At 33.7% G+C, this 24,789-nt stretch overlaps 2 protein-coding genes across 2 annotated transcripts; both read right to left on the reverse strand.

Moving 5' to 3' along the window:
- Positions 1 to 1,146: 1,146 nt before the first annotated feature.
- Positions 1,147 to 2,436, reverse strand: LOC143543440 (protein ROOT INITIATION DEFECTIVE 3-like). The gene has a single exon (XM_077035762.1). It carries the CDS (start codon positions 2,413 to 2,415, stop codon positions 1,198 to 1,200), a length of 1,218 nt encoding a protein of 405 aa, XP_076891877.1. The 5' UTR covers positions 2,416 to 2,436; the 3' UTR covers positions 1,147 to 1,197.
- A 644-nt stretch (positions 2,437 to 3,080) lies between these two features.
- LOC143543441 (protein trichome birefringence-like 41) lies at positions 3,081 to 12,685 on the reverse strand. Its single transcript, XM_077035763.1, has 5 exons — positions 12,306 to 12,685; positions 6,280 to 6,457; positions 6,018 to 6,193; positions 5,733 to 5,891; positions 3,081 to 3,580 (listed from the first exon to the last, which is right to left on the reverse strand). Exons 1-5 carry the CDS (start codon positions 12,551 to 12,553, stop codon positions 3,295 to 3,297), a joined length of 1,047 nt encoding a protein of 348 aa, XP_076891878.1. The 5' UTR covers positions 12,554 to 12,685; the 3' UTR covers positions 3,081 to 3,294.
- Positions 12,686 to 24,789: the final 12,104 nt, after the last annotated feature.

A 24,789-nucleotide genomic window follows, 5' to 3' on the forward strand; every position in this document is an offset into this window, starting at 1 on the left:
TATAACTTATAAACTTTTTGAAAAGTAATAAGGTGTTTGGGATTGCTTATATTGTGAGAGGAAAAGTTCCATAAGTTACACTTTTGTAACTTATTAACTTAATGAAAAGTTATAAGAAGATAAAATAAGGAATCCCAAACACCCCCTAAAGCTATATCAAGTTTCAGATTCACATTCCATACACCAATTAAACTTTCTAAGCTACGTACACAAACAAAGGAAAAATCAATGAATTTAATTTCAACTTCTATATAAATGATTCAATGAAGCCCTAAATGGAACATAATTATAATTATGATACCCTAATTTCAAATTCATAGAATAAAACAACATATGAGATGGACTTACTCACTTACCTGGAATCATCAAAAAGGATTCTTGACATCTCGATCCATTTCGTTCAGCAAACGTGATCAACAATTACTTACAGGCCCTAAAAAAATAAAAGCCCACTTCCTCAAACATCAAAACCAGACAGAGAAGACAACAAAATATATACCAAAGAAATCGAATGGAAGATTAAGACTGATAACTTGAACAACAATCTGTACTCCTTTTACTTGTGCAGCATCCACCTATAAACATGCAACAGCGGTAAAACGAAACTAAAAAAGTACACAAAGGTTGCACCATGAGAGAGACTCAAACAAGGGTTACAAACCAGCTACAACGCTAAATCCTAACGAAACCACCATCAGGCCAACACGAAATTTACTTGTTGAAGACAAAAACAAAAGACCAAAAGGAGGGCAGTAAAAGGCTTTGTGGCACCGACAAAGCAATATTAATCTATATATATATAATAGTTAGTCATTTATCAGAGGTTCTACGATAGATGATATCCAACAATGACACTTTAATGAGAATTTTGGGCTTACAATGGCAACAAAAATCAAAACCATGTGAACAATGTCTCATCTAAGGATATACATCAGCATTTTCCAATTGTTTTACCTTATATAATTACTGGAGGTTGCAAGATAGACGGACCAAAAACGTTGAGACATGTTTTAGTATGGACTTGGTCAGGTTGTATTAGACTGGTATTTTTTTTCATTTATGTTTGTTTTATATTTAAGTATGTTTGATTCCAAAACATTATTGTTACAATAACAATATAAATCATTAAATAAAAAAAAAATATTTTTTTAACGTTCAAAAAGACTGTTTAGGTAACCACTTCTTTATGTTTGGCTGTTATTTTATGGTTTCTAATTCAGAAATTGCATCAGCTTCTTCAAGCATGAGATTAAGCAATTTTTCATTAATCTCAATTGCCGATTCCAGGTCGCTAATCGCCCTTCCTCGGTCTTCGGCCACCGCTTTCACCGCCTCTTCCATTTCCATCACCTTATTCACCGCCTTCCCCACATGCGCCCCACCGCAATAACCACCACTTTCCCCATTTTCAACCCCTCTTGTCCCAAAACCGCCCCCATATTTCATCACCACAATGTCGCTAACACCGCCACCAACCGTCTCAACAAAACCACTTAACATTTTACCACTATTCACTTCCCATAGATAAATCTTTCCATCCTCGGTAACCGTTAAAAGTATTTTACCATAATTTAACATCACCATTGTCACAACTGCATGGTCGTACACCCCTCCCCACACGACCGTATCTCCACCCCGTGCAACCTCTTTTCTTGTCTCTACTTTAAGCTTCCTTTTATATATCATCCCATCTGTCCCACCCGTATACAACTCTGTCTCAGACGGGTCCAACACCATGGACCCTATCTCACCTGGAAACATCACTGTATCTAGGTGGGCCCCAGTCACAACACTCCACACTTTGCATGTCCAGTCCAATGAGCTGGATATAATAATCCCATCGGATCTCCCTGACCCGGTGGCTAATCCAGTCACGGGCAATTCATGTCCGACGAATCTTTTAAACTTGTTACCCTTCGATTTCGTATCAATAGAACAATCGAGAAGCAGGAGTGTCGGAGTAACCGCGATTGTTCCATCCTCACTACCGGAAATAATCAACGATCCATCACAATTGATCATGATACAAGATATAGGTTTCTGGTGAGCGGAAAAAGAGTGGATTAGGTTACCGGAAGGTAGCATTACCGAGTGTATTCGACCGGAAACTCCACCTGAAAATATGTATGATCCATCTGTAGTAGCAGCTAGTGGAGCTACTGGTTCTGGCAGAGGAATATTTTGTGTGAACGACGGTGACCACCAATAATAAAGATGAATAGAACCAACACCTGTCTCGGGTGAGACATGTGAACTTGCGAATTGATTGTCTCCGATTATGGTAATGCCGTTACGAGGGCATTGGCTGCCATTGTATCGAGCTAAGACGGTTGTGGTGTATGGATCATAGACGGTGATCGGGCCGTTAGGGGTGGCTTTTAGGATTGTTTCCGGTAATTGTGGTGGTGATGGCATTGAAGTAAGTCATGGGACAGTTATGGTAACAAAATGTAATAAATATGCATTTAAAAAACGACATTATTGTAACAAAGGTTAAGAGTGTTTTTAGCTTTTGTTGTTTTGAGTCCCCACTTTTTGGGACATAGATCAAGAAAAGGTGGAAGGTTGTCAATGTTTCATTGTATGATTCATGTGAATCCTTTGATATGTTCCAGCTAAACAAACACTAACACACAATCCAGTTTCATCGTATGACACACAAAAAATGGTCAAAAGTGGTCAAACATGGTCACGTGACATATTGTACATGCCATAATGTTTATACGTGTTGTATGAGTGGTGTTCGTTTAAATCTTATAGTTCATATAACGAGTTATACCGACACAACAATAACTAATGTGACTACAAACGGTCTATATGACAAGTTTTCTCCGGTAGGAAACTTTAGATGGTTTACCTATAGTAACACAAAATCCATACATGGTATGACATAAATAGTTAAACATGGTTGTAAAGCGTGTGACTTTAATTATACATGCCATAATGTTTATATTGTATGAGTGGTGTTTGTTTAAATTGTACAAATGATATAACGAGTCATACAGATACAACAATGACTTATGTGTCTACACACAATCTCTATAACTATACACACACCCTTTGATTCTTTGAGGTAGGATAAATAATAATAAGAGTATACATTTCATTTCTTTAAATCAAGAATTGAAAAAAGTATAACATTTTTGCCATTTATTTGCATGGCAACGGTATCTGTATATAACTAAATTAACAATGCCCCAATCTCAACAAATTCCCAATACTAGTATAGTGGTATATCACTTATTATATCTTCTATATAAATCCAATAATTGAATAATTATGAATTTTGTATTCCTAAAACATAAGGTTGTATAGCAAGATATTCCATGTATCCGGAACTCCAGCAAGACACCAATGGCTGCAATCCAAGGCCCCTAACCCGTAAGCCGAGGGATGACCATCTTTCCTGAGCTGCGAAAGGTTCGTTATGTCTAGCAACGTAACCGGTTTCTTAATGGTTTTGAGTGACTTTTTGAGAGTTGCCAATGCGGGAAGCGAGGCCCCGGGATAGATGGAGGTTAAAAGGGGAACTTTTTGACCCGAGCAAGATTTTGCCTTTGGTTCTCCCCAGTCAGTACCACTGTAATTTCAAAATTTAAGGTTTAGATTTTTATATAATTATGTTGATTGCTAAAGTAAGTAATAGATTACGAACATTCTATTTGACCAAAATATTTTAACTTGAGAACTTTATATTATATCTTTATACTATATCGAAATATGAAATTGAAAGGCAAACGGGCAATAATTTTTAATCAAAATGTTTTAGGAATAGTAATCAAGTATACAATAACACATGTACATTTTTCTAGCCTTTTGACCAAAACGTTTTTTTTCTTTTGAACAACAAAAAGTTTGACCAAAACATTTTAGGAAAAGTATTTAACTGAATATAAGAAAAAAAATGAAGATTAATAAAGCACATATAGTCAAAAGTTTAAATTATAATATTTAATAATATTTCTAAAAAAAAAGTAAATTGAAAAATATTTAAATACTTTTTTAAAAATATTTAAAAACTTAAACTAATTTGAAAAAAAAAGTATATTTTCTAAAACTATTTAAAATGTTTTAAAATGTTTGAACATTAATTTTAAGAAGTTTTATAAAACATAAAGTTATTTTTCTAAAATTATATAAAAAGTTAAATTTACATAAAACTTTGTAATATTTAAAAATAAACAAAGCTTAGGCGGATGTGTTAAAAGGCTGGACTTAGAGCATTCTCATCTCATCCCCTATAATTATGTGTGGGGAGTTTGTAAATTATAGAGTGGGGTTGTGAGTGATGTGAGTGTAAATTATAGAATGGAAAGAGATATGTTGTGATTTTTTGTAAATTTGAGAAACATTGTTTCCCCCCTATTTAATTTTTAATATTTGTTGGATTAATTGTGGGTAGAGGAGAGAGAAAACTGTAATAATAAAGATACAAAAATATTATTTAATTGAACATGAGAGAGAAATATAGTGTTTTTTAGTGTAATTAGAGCATTCTTATCTCATTCCCCATCTCTATCTCTATAATTACACTAAAAACATAATAATTCTCTCATGTTTAATTAAATAATATTTTTTATACATTTATCATTACAGTTTTCTCTCTCCTCTACACACAACCAATCTAACAAATATTAAAAAATAAATAGGAACAAACAATGTTCTTCAAATGTTTCCCCAAATTTACAAAAAATAACTACATTTCTCTCTCCACTCTATAATTTACACTCACAATTACTCATAATCCCACCTTATAATTTGCAAACTTCCCACACATAATTTGAGAAACATTGTTTGGGGGAGTAGGATGAGAATGCTCTTTAAAAGTATAATAATTTAATACTTTATGAACGCTTCAAGTTTTTTGCAGTGTTTTGAAACCCGGCCCGGCTGGTCGGACCGGTCCGACCGGGACCCGGTCCCTATACTGGGCCGGGTCACTATATTTGGCCCGTTTTCGAAAAACCCAGCCGGTTTTGCGGGTGACCGGTCGACCCGGCTGTTGAACTGGTAAAACCCATTTTTTCATTAAATCAAAAATGTAATGTGCATGCTAGGATTCGAACTTGGGTTATTTTGGAGATAGAAGCTTTAATAATTACTCATGAGCCAACCAACCAAGCTTCATTGATATCTTTATTAATCATACATATTTAAAAATCAATGTATAAAATATAGATAACACTAAAGTTTGTTTTTATTATTATTTTGGTTATCATTATTTTTTATATGTATATGAATTATATATATATGCAATTATATATTTAAATTATTTATGACGTCATCCGGGTCAAACACCGGTCCGCCCTCCCGGGTCGGTCCGGCCTTTGACCTGGTAAGGCGTTCGGGTCGACGCCCGGATCGGGTATGAAAACATTGTTTTTTTGATAAAATAAAAAGCTCAAAGTATTACTCCTTAAATTTATTGCCATGTAAGCTCAATGGTTTGACTATTTCAAAATTTTACCACGTTGGCGCAAATATATGCTAGTTTTGCACCACGTGAGCACAAGAAAATTCAGTCAATGGTCAATTTGTTAAAAAAGAAGTTAAGATAATTCGTTTTAACTTTTTGGTTAACTTGATGATTCTCTCTTTCTTATTTTTACCTGACATAAATTTATTTATTAAATTAAAATACAAATAAATGTAAAGTGTAGCTACGTGTTACGTTGTTGTCAATAATATTGCTTGTAATATGACGTATATATCTTTTAAAAAATCAAACTAACTTGTAATGAGAAGGCGATATCCCTTGAAAAAACACTTTTGTTTTATTCTTCACAACGTTAGCATCAACCCATCGTCCCCATGTAACAATGGCCTTTCCAAAAGCGACTACACGATCCATGTCCTTGTATATACGACCCCCGTCTTGTATATAATCAAATCTACATTTATGAGAATATCTTTTTCATAAATCATCAATAATAAGTTACTTTTTACTAACATTTATTTATGTTTAATGTTTAATATAATACTCTCCTTTTAAAATAAACATGAAAATGTTCACTTACGGTTGACTAGCTCCTCTACGGTTCCACCAATGCCACGTGTTAAACACAAGGTAATCAATATCCAACCAATACTTGCCAGCTGTCACAGAGTCCAAATTCAACACTCTCCCAAACCTTCTCTTTACTATATCCAGTAGGTACAAGTTGTGATGGTATGTCACTTTCAATTTATAATCCTACAATAATCACACACTTATTATTAGAAAATATATTTAATCATGCACAACAAAATAAAAATAAAATACATAGTTAAAAGGTATACCGTAAAGGTGTAAGTGGTCATATCTTGAATCAATGAGATATTGACCGCGTAATTTGCGGTTGGCACCGACGAGTGAATCATGCATAACATCGATAACCACTGGTTTCGGCTAAGCGAGTCTCCTACAAACATAATGGTTTTCCCTCTTAGTTTTTCTAAGAAGTTTTGACCATCAAATCTATTACAAAAAGAAAATGCATAAATATGGTTAATAAATAATAACATATTTATTAATGGTTTGTGGAATATTCTCTAATTGTTTTAAAAACAAAAGCATCATTTTCATAGTTGTAAAATATGTGTAGTGTTAGTTGTAAAATGAACACCTCACATGCATGATCACATGAGGTTCATTCATAAGTCACATCTAATTTTGGTCTAAAGGGTGATAATTATAAGTGTGTATTGTATAATGTCAAATATGGAATAATAGACTTATTTTCATATTGATTGAGATAGTGATGGTTGGTACCATCTTATCTTTATGAAAAAACTTAAGATAAAAGTTAAGCCAACATATGAGTTGATAATGATAACCGATTAGACCACTTAACCTATATATGTATATATTCTTGTTAAAAGTCTTTTTGATTTATGATTAAACTAAAATATTATTATTTCATATTCTTAAAAGTCCAAAAGGCAGAAAGTGAGTAACCCCTTTATATCACAATTCCATCATTTATTCACCCCAAAAAAACACAACTTAATCTTACATTTATATTATTTTAAGCATCAATATGTTTCCAAAACAAAAGATATCACACGGATTCGGATATGATGTGACCATTTTCCTCTCATACTAATATTTTTTAATTGATTATGACCCAACCCCCCCCCCCCCCCCCCCAAAAAAAAAAAAGTAAAGAAACCAAAAACCATGAATTTTATAGGCAAAAGAAACTCAAAAACTAATTACATGTAAACAAAGTCATTTTTGTGAAACTTTTTTCAGAGTTTTTACACGTAAGCACGTGTAGAAGTTGTTGTAATAAAAAACCTTATTTTTATTAAAGAAATTATTCTTTTTGACAATTTTTTTTGATTAAAACGATTTATACATAAGTTTATATACATGAAAAATTATGTAAAAAAAGAGTTATTTACATATAAATATATATTTTTAATAACTTTTTAAATGTAAAACAAATAGTTCTTCAGTTTTCACTTCTTAAGAGCATTCCCAATTGGTTCTCTATTCCTATCTCCATCTCTAAAATGGGGTCGGTGTCAAAATTTCATAGGGTCGGCTGACCCCTACACCTTTAGTAATACTTGTGGTGGAGCAGATGTCTCGGTAGCTGTAACCAGTAGTCACTAGGTGGTTTGTCCAGCAGGGTTCTTCTGTCCAAGTTCAGTTGAAAAATATTCATGTGAACCCGTGTATTAATTATGTTTCATATTGTCAATGTTATAAATATCCTCATAGTTTAAAGCATCATGAGTTTATTATAACATTTTCTTGCTAACTGTTTACCTGACATACATACTTCTTATTTCAGACATTAGTGCATACTTAGATCAACATATGAAACAGGTAACATATGTACACACCTTATACATATCATAAATAGTTAGCCTTGGGCAAATTGAAATAAACTAGAATGTGCTTTGACCAAATAACATGTATATTACTGTGAATGGTTAGAAATTGCCTATTTTGGTTGTAAATGGTAACTATAATGCATATAAGACTAAAAAGTGAATATAAAATCGCATTTCTTTATACAGTCATGTTTTACTTCTGGATTATACTTATACTTTTTACAAACTTGCAGAGTGTTTCCAATTTGCTACTGTTTATTGTTTTGGTTTTATGTTAAATGGATTTTTTATCCATTTTTTTATTTTTTTGACAGTAATAGATTAAAAGGGTTGCAAGCATGTGTCTTTATAAGTGCATATAGGTCCATTTCGTTTACATTTGAAACATGTTTTTTCATTCTTTAAATATATTGACTGTGAATGTGTACCAGTATATTTGTCTCAGCAGTTGACACAGAAATTAGTCTATGGTATTTGATATGTTAACATACTTAACTTTATTTGCAGCATAGGATTTTCATCACATGGCTCCTATGTTCTTTCGCAAATTGTTGACATACTTGTCCTCTGAAGATGAGAGCGATGTTGAACTTAATGAGGATATCAATGGACAGTCATCAAGTTATCGTGATAATCGCCAACGTCGTAAGTTTATTCACGTGATCGCATTCAAGGTCACGAGCGTCTTCTTCTTGATTATTTTGTAGAAGATCCGATATATCCCACAAATCTATTTCGAAGGAGATTTCGAATGAGACGCCCTTTATTTCTCCGTATTGTAAATGAGGTAGAGTCTAATGAGCCGTACTTCGTCCAAAAAGAGACAATGCCGGAAGACTGGGTTCTCTGCTATGCAAAAGATAACTATAGGTTCCCAGCCGGATCTACACAGAGTATCTTGTAACACGAGGGTGCGGAATCCCCACGTAATACGATACGAGTGTAAGATAAGCAATACGTTGAATCGGTAAAGTATAACACACGGAACAATACTAATAAACTCGATTATATTGCAAAGCTTCAACACGTGATATCAATAATCACTAACACACGTTCTACCGTCCTCAAAAAACCTCTTCCAAACAAACCTAAGCCGAAGTATATATAGACTTTGACAACTTCGCCTAACATTCTAGGCGAAGTTGTCTAACTTCGCTATTCCCAAGTTCGCTAACATACATGGCGAACTTACATAAAACAATATTCAAACAAAAACGAAACAAACTAAAACACGAGATCTGAACTATTGACATCATGCACCAACAATAACTGCAGCATTAAGAATGATGGCGTACGGGGTTACCGGAGATTTTATGGATGAATACATACGCATTGGTGAAAGCACCGCAATGGAGAGCCTAAAAAATTTTGTGAAACAATAGTAAGTGTTTTTTCAACTGAATTTATGCGGTCACCAACCCCCGACGATATTAGTCGATTACTGGCTGTTGGTGAACAACGAGGATTCCCCGGAATGAACGAAAGTATCGATTACATGCATTGGAAGTGAAAAAATTGTCCCTCGGCCTGGAAAGGTATGTACTCTGGCCATATTCGTGAACCTACTATTATTTTAGAGGTGGTTGCTTCATATGATCTCTGGATATGGCATGCATTTTTTGGTATGCCCGATTCACATAACGACATTAATGTGTTAGAGAGGTCATTTATTTTCTTGGAACTTGCGCAAGGACGTGCTCCTCCAGTCAATTACACAGTCAACGGTCACGATTATACAATGGGATATTACCTTGCGGATGGTATTTATCCAAAGTGGCGCACTTTTGTGAAGACGATTCCATCGCCAAGAGGAAATAAGAATAAATATTTTGCAAAAGCACAAGAATCGACAAGAAAAGATGTCGAGCGAGCATTTGGTGTACTTTAACAAAGATTTGCAATAATTCGAGGGCCGTCTCGGATGTTCAAAGTGAGTGAACTAACAACTATAATGAAAGTGTGTGTTATTTTACATAATATGATCATTGAAGATGAGCGCGATGATGGTGATAATCTTAACTTCGAGTATGATCAACTTGATGATCTCCCTGAATTGTCGCGCGATCACACAACTGAGTTTATGGACTTCATCGAGCGTCATCTTCATATTAGAGATAGATCGGCACATCATCAACTTCAAGAAGATCTAATTGAACATCAATGGCTACTCTATTCTCAAGAATAAAAGAGGTCACATTATATTTTATGACTATGTTTTGCTTTTAGCAAGTAATTAGCTAGTTAGAGTATTGATAATACATGTAATGCATCGGATCGTAATTTGAATTTTGTTGGTAGTAGTGTTTTATTGGTAATACATGTAATGCATTTGATATGCCCCGTTGCAACGCATGAGTAATAATACTAGTTTAAAATGAAAATGATAATAAGGACAGAATAGTTAGTAGTTAAGATATAAATGAAAGAAAGAGAAAGAAATAATAAAAAAAGAATATAAAGATAGAAATGAAAATGAGTTGGAGGAGTTTTTAAAAAATGGTGTATAAATTTAAGAAATTGTGGTTTTTAGTCAAATTTTAAAGATGTTGATGGAGAACCCATTAAAAATGCTCTAAGGTTCCCAATGAACCCACTCCAATAAATTATAACATTTAGTATATTATACCACACAAGTTTATAAGAAAAAAGAAAAAGCAAATGTAATAGTAAATGATTTTCAATAAATTTTACCTTTGTAATCAAATTTCTAGATATAACCATATTTTCAAACTTTTAATTGGAAAAATAGTAAATACGTTTGTTTATTGGTTGCATTTAAAATTACCTTAAAAGTTACAAAATCTTACTCATTAATGTATAATATCCATAAAATTTTCATTAAATATGTTTAAATCTTCACATAAAAGTATAAAAGTAAAAATAGAAGTAATTTCTCAATATTTACAAAATCCCAAAGGAAATTCTTTTTTCTGGAGGGAAAGAGCATAAGAAAAGTGCAGAGAACCGAGGAAGACATCCTCCGTGACAACTCACATAGGTTAACGTGCCATGCTTTTTTAGCTCACATGAATACGTTTTGTCGGATTTATAAATCTTTCCAAGTCAATTTTAAAATATAATAAAAATAAAATAAAAATAAGTAATAAAGTAGGACACCAAGATGACTTTTCTATATACATATATATATATACTTTAAAATTTGTTTTAATAATCATAGTCTAAATATTTTATGAGATGTAGAGTGTAATTACTATAATGACCTTCTGAGATTCATGTCCTCAATTTCATGTTCCCAAACCCAATCATTTATTTTTTTTTCTTTTATATATATTCTTCAAAGAATGTCGGTGGAAATTTATTAAAAAAGAAAAAAAAAGTAATAATTTGTGTCCATCTTAAAGAATATGGAATCAATGTAAAATAATACAGTTACCCTTAAAACATTTACTATAAAAATAAATAAATATGTTTTTTTACCACCACTGTTTGTTTTTAAAATTTCTTATATATAAAATATGGCATGCTGGTATCTAAAAATATTTTTTTATCTATTCACAATTACAATTCAATAACTAAAACGATAATGAGTTTTGAAGATATATTAATTGCATATTGTTTAATTGAACATTTTTCTAATTCTATCATTTATTTCTTAATTCTTAACAACAAATATACTCTCATAAGTTCATTTATGAGACTTGAACTCATAGTGCACCACTCTGGTAGGGATAAACACCTAATGTCGCTATCGGTATTGTATCGGACGTAAACTTTATCTAAATAGTGTTATCTAAACATAATATACTACTTCCATTACTGCATTTTCAAATACATAGATTAAAATAAACTATTGTTTCAATGGATATGATGTGGTGTTAAGATGTCTCTCCTTTATCCACTTTTTGAAGGTTTGAATACTATGACGTGTAGATATGTCATATATGACAAATGCTTCATAGGAATATTTAAAACCAGGTTAATTTTTTTAAAGAAACAATTAAAATAAAGTATTCATGCTAATCCCATTAACCCCATAACTAAAAAGTGTATAATGAAAAAGGAATCTAATCTCCACCAAATAAAAACAACCACATTTATCTCACAAATTCCCTTTCACAAATGACAGCTATATTTAAAGTACTAGGGGACCTCCACCAACTGGAGGGAAACAAACCAACCCCTACCAACAGTCACTCGTTGTTAACCTCCACCGTTAACAGGCCGTCTCGTGGGTAAGTTAAATGAGGTCGTGACGTTAGGCCTCCAGTTTTATAGGCCTCAATCTTAAATATAAGTTATGTATTACGAGATTTTGAAAATAGACCTCTTTTAGAATTAGTAACTCATTGATAGCTTCCATTATCACTTCATATCATCCATATTGTATAGCGCTATACGCATAAAGATAAGAAAAATGCCTTAACATTTTGGTTAGTTTTAGGCATCTGAGAATGTTAAGCCAGCCCCTACTGTTAAATAACAAAGACAAACATACCGACAACAAGGATAGACAAAGGTACCTAGAAAGATGGCATCCGTGCGGCTGCCATCGGTATTTAAGGTACCAACGGTCAGGGCGGCCGTTATTGATGCAGTTGAACTCCTTTTCAAGAAATGGACACGTGGACTCGTTGTAGAGTGGATATGAACGATCTAGTACCCAGTTTCCCTGGAACATGTCACAGGAGATAGCTGAATTTGTTAATGAGGATAGAATGGTGATTGTTATTAATAGAGAACTCAAATGAGTATTTGAGTTTGACTCCATTGTAAAGAGGAAATGGGGTTTTTGTTTTTGGGTTATTCTGTTAATGAATGTGGGGAGAGGTATTTATAGGGTAAGGTTTCCATGTGGTATTAGTTTTGCAATAAATAACATTGCTAAATTAAGGTTTAAATATTGAAGGCGTATATTGATAAAACATAAATTCTTGTGAAAGGATCAATTGAGATAATTACGTCGATGGTAAGGTGTCTCCCCTTTATTTTAGAGATCGAGGTTTAAATCTAGCATGGTGCGGGTTTAGATGGTTTATTAGGAGTAGATGAAGAGCGAGGTAAAAACTACATGGGTAAACAATTATGATCTTTTATATCTACTCGAAATAGGCGTGGTAAAAGATTGAATCGAGGCGAGTTCAAACGAGTTCGAGCCTAACCTTAAGCCTTTATTTAGGCTGCTTTTAATAAACAAGCTCAAGCCTAAAATCCATTTATCGAGCTCAAATATGCTTGGAAAGTTAAATAGATCTATTTTCAGTATATTAATTAGGAGAATTACCTTGTATCTTGCTTTCACTATTCTTTAGGGCTGTCACTTTTACTTGAAACCCGACTAGAGAAAACTTGTACCCTAACCCGAACTAACCTAACCCGACAAACCCGAACACGAGAAACGATGAACCCGAACCAAAGTAATTCACTTTGGTTGTTGGGTCCGAATTATGGGTTTCGGGTCAACCCGGAAAAACTTTTAGTTTCAACACCAAATAATAATAGGTCTATATAGATTGTTGTCATTCCACATATTATCGATAGACAGTTTATTGTTTATTAATATTTTCGATTTATGTCTAAAAGCAACCGTAATCAAACACTCTAATCATGACATATTGAAGACGATTAATTATGTTAGTTTTGTTTATAATGGTTAGACATTGTAAAATTTTATCAGATGATTTTATCGGGTTAATTTTGTTGTGTTATTGGTTATTTACATTACGAGTGAAAAGAACATGTTAGCTTTTGTTTTAGTGTTTTTTATTTAAATTTTGTTTGTTTTATAGGATACTTGAAACCTGATTAACCCAACTCGAAAAAAACCATGACAGATTTGGGTTGAGTTTCAGGTCTAGATTTTAATTTTGAAACCCGAATAAAACCCCCTTCCTATACATTTATGCATATTTTTATTGTCCTTTATGCTTTGTTGTTGGTGTTATGCTATATTTAACTTTTCTTTCATTTAACTTTTATTATTTTTTTCATTTTCTTCCTTTAGGGTTGTGTTCCCAAGTTCATTTCATTCCTTTTACTTCCTTAAATGAAACTCGAGAACACAACGTTAGTGCATATATGATGTATAATGTGCTCTAATGCAAATTAGCTAGATGCATGCCACATCATCTTCACACATTGTCTTTCATTCAATACATTCTTTCTCACAATATCACAAATATATGTATTTAGACAAGGATTTTGTTACCCTCTCCCCCTCCCTCTCCAACAATGCATCATTAGATCTTAGTTGCACATCAAAAGCATACGACACGTTTTGATGTGTGGGTGAAATCACGTGTTTATAGTGTTTAATATCGTGTGTTTTACTTGTTTATATCTATTGAACACAATTACTTTGATTAGTTTTATGATTGAAGGTGCTCAGAGTTTAAAGAAACTAACTTGAAGCATTAAAGATACCAATTGGAGGCTATTGCGTTCATGCTTTGAAGTCCGGGGAGTTCGAAAGTGATTCGTGTGCGTTTAAAAGTAAAACGGGCATATCCGGGGCTAGAAAATGTGTTATGGGACCCATAATATATGAGTTTTGGGTTTCTCAATGATACGAATATGAACATGGAAAAATTTTGGTGTTGAGTCAACTGTAAGCTACGGTGGCTCCACCGTAGCTTACGGTGAAGGATTTGGAAAAAAGGTCGTAAGGCCACCGTAAGGCAGATGCATGAGGACGACGTACAAGTCCGTTTTTTGGGGTTTTCTTCCATATTTAAGCCCGGTGTAACCCTAGATTGATTATCTTTCATACCACGACCGTCTTGGATGATTTTGGAGCCATTCATTATCATCTTAACACCTCTCGGTCATTAATTCATCCATGGATTCTAGATTCCACTCAAGAATTGAAGGATTCATGACAGAGAGGCAAGACTAAACCACTCGTGACCACTTTAGGTGTACGGTTTTGTATATGAATATTTTTATGATTGTACCAGTGTTGGGGTTTAGTTTTGATTAAACTTTTTGTTTGGTTGAATCTTTATGTTTGATTGAATTGGTTAAACAGTTGTTTCTCTATAATTTACATTTATCATCAATTATTTGGTTTGTGCTCACCAATATTGAGGATTAAGTTATTATTGTCATTGAATCGTTTACCATTAATCATTTATAGATGCTATATTTTATATTAACAGACTAGTAATTATGTAGACCGTGCTCAGTTGTGTCAGTTCGTCGGATTAAATTTCTGTGAATCATCATAACCAAACTAATGTGTCTAGTAATTATTTGCCTATTCTAATAAATGAATAGATGTCTATATGATTCCCCAATTGGTATAAGTTTTGTCTGTCAGTTCATTACATTACTAGAACCTGAAGTGTTGTCAACGCTTTCAACTTGTTTTACAAACAAATCAATATTTAAACTGCTTAACATCGTCTGTCCGCCTAGTTTATTAGTTAATAAGTCAAGAGTTTAACTTAAATTTTCTTTGATTCCTGAGGAGACGACATTAGTTACCCATACTGGTTATAAGTATTTAAGCATTAAATACTTATTTTTAATTAGAGCACAACATTTACATTGTCTGTTATCTTTTTTTATTTCACTTATCGACTTACTCAATTTTCACTATCTTCTCTTAATTTGCCCCACAGCTGACAAAACCCATCTCTAACTGATGTAGTCTCCAACAATAGCCTCACCGTTATTGAAGAGGCAATTAGAAAGCATCTAAAACATTTTTAATTTTTTGTTTACATGTAATACTACTTTCCCTAAGGAAGATGTTACTTTCTTGAACATGGGACATGAGGGAAATGTTAAGAGTACAATGATAAAAATTAACTATGATAAGAATACAGTTATAAAAATTAAAAAAGAAATTTGTGTTACAAACCCCTCACGAGCTCATCTTTTGTTCCACGAAAAGAAATGATAAATTAAATATTTGGCGAAAGTTCGCGTACAAATTAAAATAACGTGCTAGCTATGAGAATCAAGTAGTGTAATTATATTTTTAATAGTGTAATTATGTAATAACATCGTAGTGTAATTACACTATACTATATTACACTACGTTGTATATATAATTACACTACTTAATTCTCACAGTTAGCATGTTACTTTAATTTGTATTTGATTCAAACACTAGTAGTTAAAACTTATATCAACTTATATTTATACACCCATTTCATATTTGATGTGAGATTTTTTTAATATTTTTCTTATTTTTTTTGCCATAGTTAACTGCAAAATGCACCACTATGGTCAACACGTACCATTTTACAACATTAACCTACGTGGTGGGTTTTTTTATGTACGATGCACGTACCTATGGTTAATACTTTTTTTGTAATCGGAACCCCGCTATGAACCCAACGTTAAAAAACCTATAAAGAGAACCTTATACCCCTGGTTGTGTAATATATAAAAAATTGAACCCTCGTGGTGTTTTTCCGTTTTCATCCAAAATTAAAATCAACTATTTTTGACTTTCTGTTTGACTTTGTTTGACCCTATTGACTTTTTCCAATCTAAGATTCATTTTACTTCACTTGAGCATGTTAAGTATCCTACTAAACTGCATATTAACATGATTAACTAACCAAACCTGATGTTGACTTTCTAACCGACTAACTAACCAATCCTAATGTTGACTTTGTAACTGATTAACTAACATTGATTGACCAAAAGCATTTGATTAATCCAACTAACATACAACTGATCAACTAACATAAGACCACATTGAACTCGGTTTGACTTGTTTTGAAATTGGCGTTGAACTTTGACCCAAGGGTATATCAAATTGACCATATTAACTAACCTACTAAACTACATATTGACATGATTAAGTGATTAATAAACCCTCGACTTTTTTTGTTGTGATTGTTGATCGTAATTTTTTATATCCTAATTAATTGAATTGTACGTCAATTATGCTGAGGCTACTAATGCTAACGTATCTCACACTTTGTTCAAAGAATTGGTAAGTATTTCACAACTTCTTTCATTTTACAATTGATGATTATTCATAACCTAATCAAGTGAATGTTTTTTAGAAAAACATGGAAAATAGAAAAGAAACGACAGTCAAGCTATGCCATAGAGTTGATCTCATTTAAAACAAGAAAAAACAAACATCCAAGAGGTATGTATAGAGTTTTCCAACAGGATTCATGCGTATTTGTTTTTATTTGGGTAGTCATATAATTTGTTTCCGTATTTTGTTGCTTTAGGTACAAAATTAGTAAGAAGACATAAAAAATAATACAAGAATCAATAAGATCAACAAATTAAACAAATGACGTTGATTTAGAAGTTTAAAGTCTTTACTGTTTAAGTTGAACACATGATTATAAATATGGATATATTTTGGCTTATATTGTCAGTATATCATTGATTAACTAATTTTAGTTTTCTCATTTTTAATGCAGTTTTATTTCCCAAGTTAAATTTGAAGTTAAATGGACAATTACAAGAAAATGGCCACATCAAACCACAATAAAATTCATATGGCTCCTGCAACCCTTTAGCTACAATTTTTTTGAAATGGATGTGGCTAAAACAAACTTTATGTGATTATATAATACAAACGACCACACTGAATTTATGTGGCTGTTTCTACCCTTTAGCCACACCTAATGAGACAAAATGCCTGATTACAACAACACTTTCACCAAGGGTTTTTGAAATGGATGTGGCTAAAACAAACCTTTGTGGCTATATAATACAAATGGCCACACTAACCAACATGTGACCGTTGCTAGCCTTTATCCACCCTTATTTGGACAAAATAATACATTACAAGAAGTCTTTAGCCATGCTATTTTTTAATGTGGTTAAAAAATACTTTATTGTGACTATATAATAGAAACGACAACTCTTAGAATACATTGTTGTGGCCGTTGCTACCATTTAGTTACCTATGTTATGCTTGATTCTAACAACACTTTAGCCATTATTTTTTTGAAATGGGTGTGGCCAAAGAATAGTTTTTTGTGACCATATTTCACAAACGACCACAACTTCAATACATTCATGTGGCGGTTGCTACCCATTAGCCACATTTATTATGTTTGATTCCAACAATCCTTTAGTCATGGTTTTTTTGAATGAATGTGACGCAGACATACTTTTTTGTGACCACGTAACATAAACGGGCACACTTAAAATGTATAGATCTGACCTTTAGCCCCCCTTTAGCCACACTTATTGGAACAAAATGAATAGTTCCAGCAACAAATATTGACACCCTTTTAGCCACATTTTTAAGTTGCTACAAGCACTAAAATGCGAGTGTCACAGTATGATACTTACGGTGACACGACCTTTGGTCACACTTGAGCTGGAAAATACATTCGTGACCAAAAGCCTACGGCCACGGCTTTTTCACGTGACCGTAGCCCATTTTTAGCATGATGTATGTAAACACATGATATTATTCTATCATGTTCACATAGGATGCCACATATACTTTTACATTTTCTATCATATATCCACCTAATTAATAATTAATTAAGTTCAAAATTCTAAAACATATTAATCATAATTAATGATATTTAATAGCTTTATTTTCTTACTAACCAATACGTATTAATCATAATTAACGATATATATTTTGCCAACTTCAAAACTATTTATTGTTAGATGATTTTCTTATTTTCTTAATTTAATATTATAAAAACTTTTAAAAGTTTACAATATTATAAAATCAATATACACATAAATTCATATATACATTTTTATCATTTTCGTGTGATACATGTAACATTTCGGATCTTTCGTATTTGTGTTCGTATTTGTTTACCCGATTCGGGAACGTAATTCGGGTATTTCAAATTAATAAAAACTTGTAGTATTGGTATTTAACTTGGTTAACTCGGTATATATTTTCATAACTTTCAAACTAGTAAAACAACCCTTAAAACGCTTAAAATCACTTAAAATTCACTTTTGGAACATGAGGGACCAAAATTGACCAAAACAGAAAGTGCAGACCACTCCCCACGCCACGTGCGGGGGGGGGGGGGGGGGGGGGTGGGGCGGAGGAAGGTCTTACCTGATTTCGTAGTTGTCACAACCCCCGACCCCTATACTTTGGAAGGGGAGCCGTGAACATTGATTGGTGGTATCGGTGTTTATTAAATTATTTTGTAGCGGATTATTTCATCAGAACCGTAGTTAGAAAAAATGATCAGAGTTATAAAAACACCATGATTATTATCATAATAAACCGGGAATTTAATCCCCTTTGATACAAACATAATTTTTGTAGGGATAAACCCTAATTTACAAAACACGTTTTTTTATTCTGGTGACAAGCCACTTATTTTAGTTGGAAGCCCGCATGCATCATTCCTTTGCCTCTAACAAGTCACCTGAAGCATGTTTAAAATATTTGATCAACAAGAAATACTGGTGAGTACATTCATTTACAAATGACACATTTTACAGTTACAGCATTAAGATGTTTTTACATCTGCCTGCTTACAAATTACCGAAAGATACTTGTCACTCGACCGTATCTATGATTGTGGTCATATTACTTATTGGCTAACACTTGTCCAATAAGTAATGTGTAATAGCCCAGTAGGCAAGTCTTGTATACAAAACCCCACAATAGTAGTAGTAACCATCCCGTAAGTCTACAGAGACTTAATCACTGTAATGTATTTTAAATACTTTATAAATACATTTGAAAATATTTAGAATATCTATCATGGGTTTTATAGGTTTTGAAATCACCATGACAGTGTCAGAAAATTAGTTGTCTCACGCAAATGTGAGTTGTACAAAACTCGAATGTCTCACCATGCAAGTTTACAATTAAAGAAAATGTCTCTTAGTATTAAGCACATAGGATAAACACAATGTAGTACATCTAGATTAGTATAAAACCAATCATCATAACGATAATCACGAGAGTAGAAACTTTACACGATGGCACAATGTCTTACCTTAATAGGCAGAGCTTTTAGATTCGTGTATATTAGTTTCTTTCGATCGGATAGGATATCGCTACGACACTCGGGTATTATACTATACTCTTAATTTATATTTATATATGTGTGAGAAATTCAGAGAGAAATATTCATAATTTTTGGGACAAGAAGTGAAATTCCCGTTGCCAACCTATTAATAGCAATTTCTGGAGCCCGTCGCGATACGCGATGACCATAGGCAAAGGGCGTCGCGTATTGCGAATAATCTCATAGCTTTGCTAATCAGCCCTAGACCTGCTACGTGGCACGCCACGTGTCCCGTCTGTGTAACCTCCACGTCGCGATACGTGATGGGTGGCTATATCAGCTCATCGCGTATCGCTACGTCGCAATATTTCTGGATAATGTTACACGTCATCGCGCTACGCGATGAGGCTAATCTAAACTCGTCGTGAATCGTGATAGAAGTGCAAAGTGCGTCATCAAAGCGCCACATTGCGTCCATCGCATTTCGCCCGTGCCCGTGCGCGTGCGGGTGCTTGGCACCCTCCGCTAGGACCGCTGGGTGTGATATGTCTTATAAGAACATTAACATATGAATTTCCTTTCTTATAAAGAGCTCAATAGTTTTGTAATTTAGCGATGTGGGACAAGGACTTACAATCCTATTAATACCATGGTGGAATCCTCTCCTTTTCTTTCCTCCACCAATGTGGGATGGAATTTTTCCTTCTTTTATTCCTTTATTTTTATTTTATGGTTTGTTATAGTAGTGCAGCCAGGGTGCTGCAGTTAAGATTTATGGTAATTACGGGTTTTAATGCAAAATCGCTTATTTTTGACCAAAATCTCTTGTTTTAAGCTCCCAGAAAACCCCTTTAGTCATGGTATATGTCCACATTCTCTTTCCTCTTCTACAAGAATCAATCTCTCTGTTTTGTGAATCGATTTTGTCTCAATTACATTATTTGGTTACCTTAATCGAGTAATTTCTAAAACAATTAGTTATAATCTTTTCAATCTTAACCAAGATACAATCATAAACCCTAAAACATTTTATCTCAACCATCTAAAGCAAAACCGACAAAATCCCCCCCCCCCCTATTTTCATCATCTTCTTCAAGAATTGTTCAAGTCCATATTTACTAAGTTGACTTTCAAGTTCAAGATATCTTTGACCACATATTTCTCTTAGTTCTAATCCGTGTTTGGGTAAGTTATCTTCTGCAATTTTGTTCACTTTTATTCAATAATCAATAACCCTTAATCAATTTTTGAGATTGAGGGGATTTATCGGGTCAATTGGACTCCGACCCGTTCAAGGGAAAATTAGTCAAGAAATTTGACTAACCGATTTCTATCCCTTATGGTCGGAATTAGCTTTCGGGCCAGAAGACTTTTATGTTATTTTTAGATTTTGAGTTTACTGACTAAAACCAGACTCCTGACTCACTGTTCGGATTCTGGTCAGTACTAACTCGCTTATTTATTAAAAATATCATAACCGGAGTTTTATACATCCGTTTGGATTGATTCCAGCGGCTATGTTCTCGGTTTTGATTCTATTTTCATTTTTATAAGTCTCCGGTCTGTTTGGCTTAGATCTCTTGGCACGCTAGTTTCACTAGTTTATTGTATCCCTCAGCTTACTCGCTTAATCATCAAGGTGAGTGATCACTCTGCTATTTACTGTTTTTAAATACTTTTGGGGACTATATGCCCATCTATTTTTGGTTTTCATACTACATATTATCCATACTAGCAAATCATGATTATTGTTTTGTTGATCAATTAAATGGTTATTTGTTAATTGCTTACTTGCTTATCTGTTTAATTCTAGCATTCGGAGAGGTTCATCATTGATTCTAGCATGTCGTCTTAGTAGCCAATTCTTGATTCGCCAGGCAATGGCCATACGACACCAATTACTTGCTTTCATTGAATTGTTGATACTCACAATATTGGTTTGTAGTTTTTGTCTTATATTTTTTTGATGTCGAAAACTGGTGATTTTCTCACTCAACATATTGTTGAAAAAATATATCTATGTTTACGCATATTTCAGGTTATACTTTGGTTTGAAGCTTATGTGAAAAAACATTTAGAGATGCCTTAAGATAAAATAAAAACAAGACTACTTGTGTTGATTTGGGATTAAATTGTAATTTGCTTTGAACTTGTGTACTAGTATGTAATTTTGAATTTAATAAATAATTAATTAGATATTGTCATATTTACATTGCATGATGGTACCTTGTGAGCTGTGAACCACAGTTCGCACCCCGGCATTCCGCCGTAGGTTGGGGTGTGACATATTTGTATCAAAGCCGAGTGTTGTAAGATAGGTCGTTAGAGACGCCTTAGTAATATGCTTAGGACCCCATACATGGTTACTTGACAATCTAATGTGTCCTATTTTTATGTGTTTACAGCTTACTTATTTAATTAATTAATTATTTATTTTATCATACACACACACACAAACTCCGAGGCTATGCCTCATTCTCAAAAGATTTTTTTTTTTAAAATAAATTAGTAGATTGCTTTTTTATTTTGGGAAATTTCTTAAGAATTCCCTTGTTTTGTTTTTACTCCCGCACCTTAAAGCATGGGGGTATGACAAGTTCCTGTAGTAACTGGAAGGGGGAGAGTACTGTGAGTTGGGCCTTGGCAAAACGATTCCGAGAATCAAATATAAGACGTTACTCCTTACTTGGAGGATAACCCGTCCACAGTACTCGAGCTTATAGGCCAAAGCGGAACAATTGTCATACAGCCGGAACTTTAAGCAGTCAATGTAACCAGTTAAACGATTACATTCCTAATATAAAAACCAAATTCACGGTGGTTCGTGACTAAATTCGGAAAAATTCCAAATGTTTGTATATATTTTGTTGGAGCATTATCATTCGTGGTGGTTCACGAGATGCTCCAATTACCCATACTTTTATCTCGTTAATTCGTTATTTAGTTGGGACAGTTAAAAAGCCACGGAACGCTCATGGGCCGTCCAACTCAATCGTGTCGATAATTCATTAACTAGTTGGGCCATTTAAAATGCCATGGAACACTCATGGGAGGCCCAACACACCAATTGATGTTACGTTACTTTATTTGGGCCATTTAAAATTTCTTGGAAAGCGCATGGGAGGCCCAACACACGAAGCATTTTTGATAATTATTTGGGTTCTTAAACTGCCATGGAAAACTCATGGGGAGCCCAACACAATAAAGTTATTCAAATATTTCAATCTGTTTATGAAATAATTCTAAGTTTCAAACAAACCTCGCTTACTCACCTAATTACCTCTCATTGATCACATTATTTCACATAAACTCATGAAATTTACACGACTTACCCTCCATCTTATGCAATTTCATTTTTGGTCATCGCAGAATGTCTTTTCTAAGAAACCATCGTCGTAACCAACGTCGTTCATCTGGTTCTCATGACCGACGTCTGGCTGCTAGGATTACCAAAATATTTGCTGCTGATATGCTTACTATCGTAACTCAGATCCAGAGCCTCAACTTGAATGGTTCTGCTACATCTGCTACTCCAAACAATATTCACTTCAAGAACTTCGAGAGTGCTAAACCTACCCAGTACTATGGTGAGTAGAATGCCACTAAACTCCTCCAATGGTTCAAGAAAATGGAGAACGTATTCATCCATTGCGAATGTCCGGACGCCAAACTGACTAAGTTCGCCTTGAGCGTCTTCGAAGATCAAGCTCTTAGTTGATGGAACACTTTCAAAGCTAACCAAGGAACCGAGTTGGCTGTGACCATGCCTTAGGACAAACTCAAGGAAGGCATGAAGAAAGAATTTTGTCCTGAACATGAGTTGCAAAGGCTTGAGACCGAGTTTTAGCGTTTGAAACCAACTTAAACGTAATACGAAGATAGTGATAAAACAAGAAATAATAGAAATAGGACTAGAGAAGCAAAAGACAAAGATGCAAGGTTTAATGATAACTCAACATATACCGGTGAAACCAACTTAAACGTAACTTTTTTAATGACGTTTGAAACTACTTCAAATACTTTGAGTCTCTTGAAACATAATTTTAAATGTTCATACTGAGTTTGACGTTTCAGACCCGACTCACTCAAGAACATCATTAAGGAGGATACTCATTACTTCCGGAGAGTCAGGTTTCGAATCTGAAACTATAAGATCTCAAGCGTTAACCATCATCCTTATGTTTAAGGACTAGGAATACAACGCCAACCGCCTAATTAAACTTAACTGAGTTCACATTTTTATTTTAAAAATATGGATTTAAATGTAAGAAAAAGATGTGAAAAGGAAAGGAATAATAGTATGTCCTGTTGACATAAGAAGGACACAAAGGCAAACACTATTCTATGTCCCTAGTACATGAATGCGGTGGACCACGTGCGTATTTAATGACCATACGAAGTTGCAATGCAATGAATGACCAATCATCCATTCATCTTTTAACCTTAAAACCAAACTAGACAAGATGTCGTAGTTACTTTGATATAAATTTTATATGGGTAACAATTCATGCTAATATTAGGTATGTGTAGCTTCAAGAGACTCCCCACACTTGTCTTTGGTTGTGGCTTGTAATGGTTATACAAATAATTTATACTAGTAAGATCGTTATGTTACCCTTTAGTTTAGTATATGTGCATGACACAACTCAAATATAATATGGTAGGACTGTTGAATCTTAAGTTAGGCACGTGTAACATGAACGCAACTCTTGTCGGTATGATATAAACAAGCCAATTCAAGTGGAATGAGTTGCAAAATGGTCGAACATATATGTCAGCTTACGAAACATGTTAGTCATGTTTTTGACCCAATACAAACCTGTTTAGCCTGACCTAATTCGTTTATTTATATCTTGTAACTTTAAAATCAACAAATAAAAAGAAAAACAGATTATAAAGAACGTATATAAATTACATTTAGATGATAATTTTTAGTTGAACAAATAATTGAAGAGGTAGGTCCCAGCAGAGCCCAGTTGGACCCGCAAGACTCACCTTAAACAGGGACGTCTGCGCAGAAACCAACTAGATCCGCAGGACCAACCATGCTCAGAGACGTGACGTCCTTACG

The sequence above is a fragment of the Bidens hawaiensis genome, unplaced genomic scaffold (genome assembly GCF_021521415.1).
Source record: "Bidens hawaiensis isolate Kalapana, Puna unplaced genomic scaffold, B.hawaiensis_p1.1 tig00013121_1, whole genome shotgun sequence".
Taxonomy (NCBI): Eukaryota; Viridiplantae; Streptophyta; class Magnoliopsida; order Asterales; family Asteraceae; genus Bidens; species Bidens hawaiensis.

What these genes read in the sequence shown, in the direction of transcription:
- LOC143543440 (XM_077035762.1), bottom strand. Translation starts at nt 2,415, where the DNA reads ATGCCATCACCACCACAATTACCGGAAACAATCCTAAAAGCCACCCCT.
- LOC143543441 (XM_077035763.1), bottom strand. Translation starts at nt 12,553, where the DNA reads ATGGAGTCAAACTCAAATACTCATTTGAGTTCTCTATTAATAACAATC. An exon ending in TGACCACTTACACCTTTACG is followed by an intron (nt 6,194 to 6,279) that starts GTATACCTTTTA and finishes TGATTATTGTAG; the next exon opens with GATTATAAATTGAAAGTGAC. An exon ending in CGTAGAGGAGCTAGTCAACC is followed by an intron (nt 5,892 to 6,017) that starts GTAAGTGAACAT and finishes TCATAAATGTAG; the next exon opens with ATTTGATTATATACAAGACG.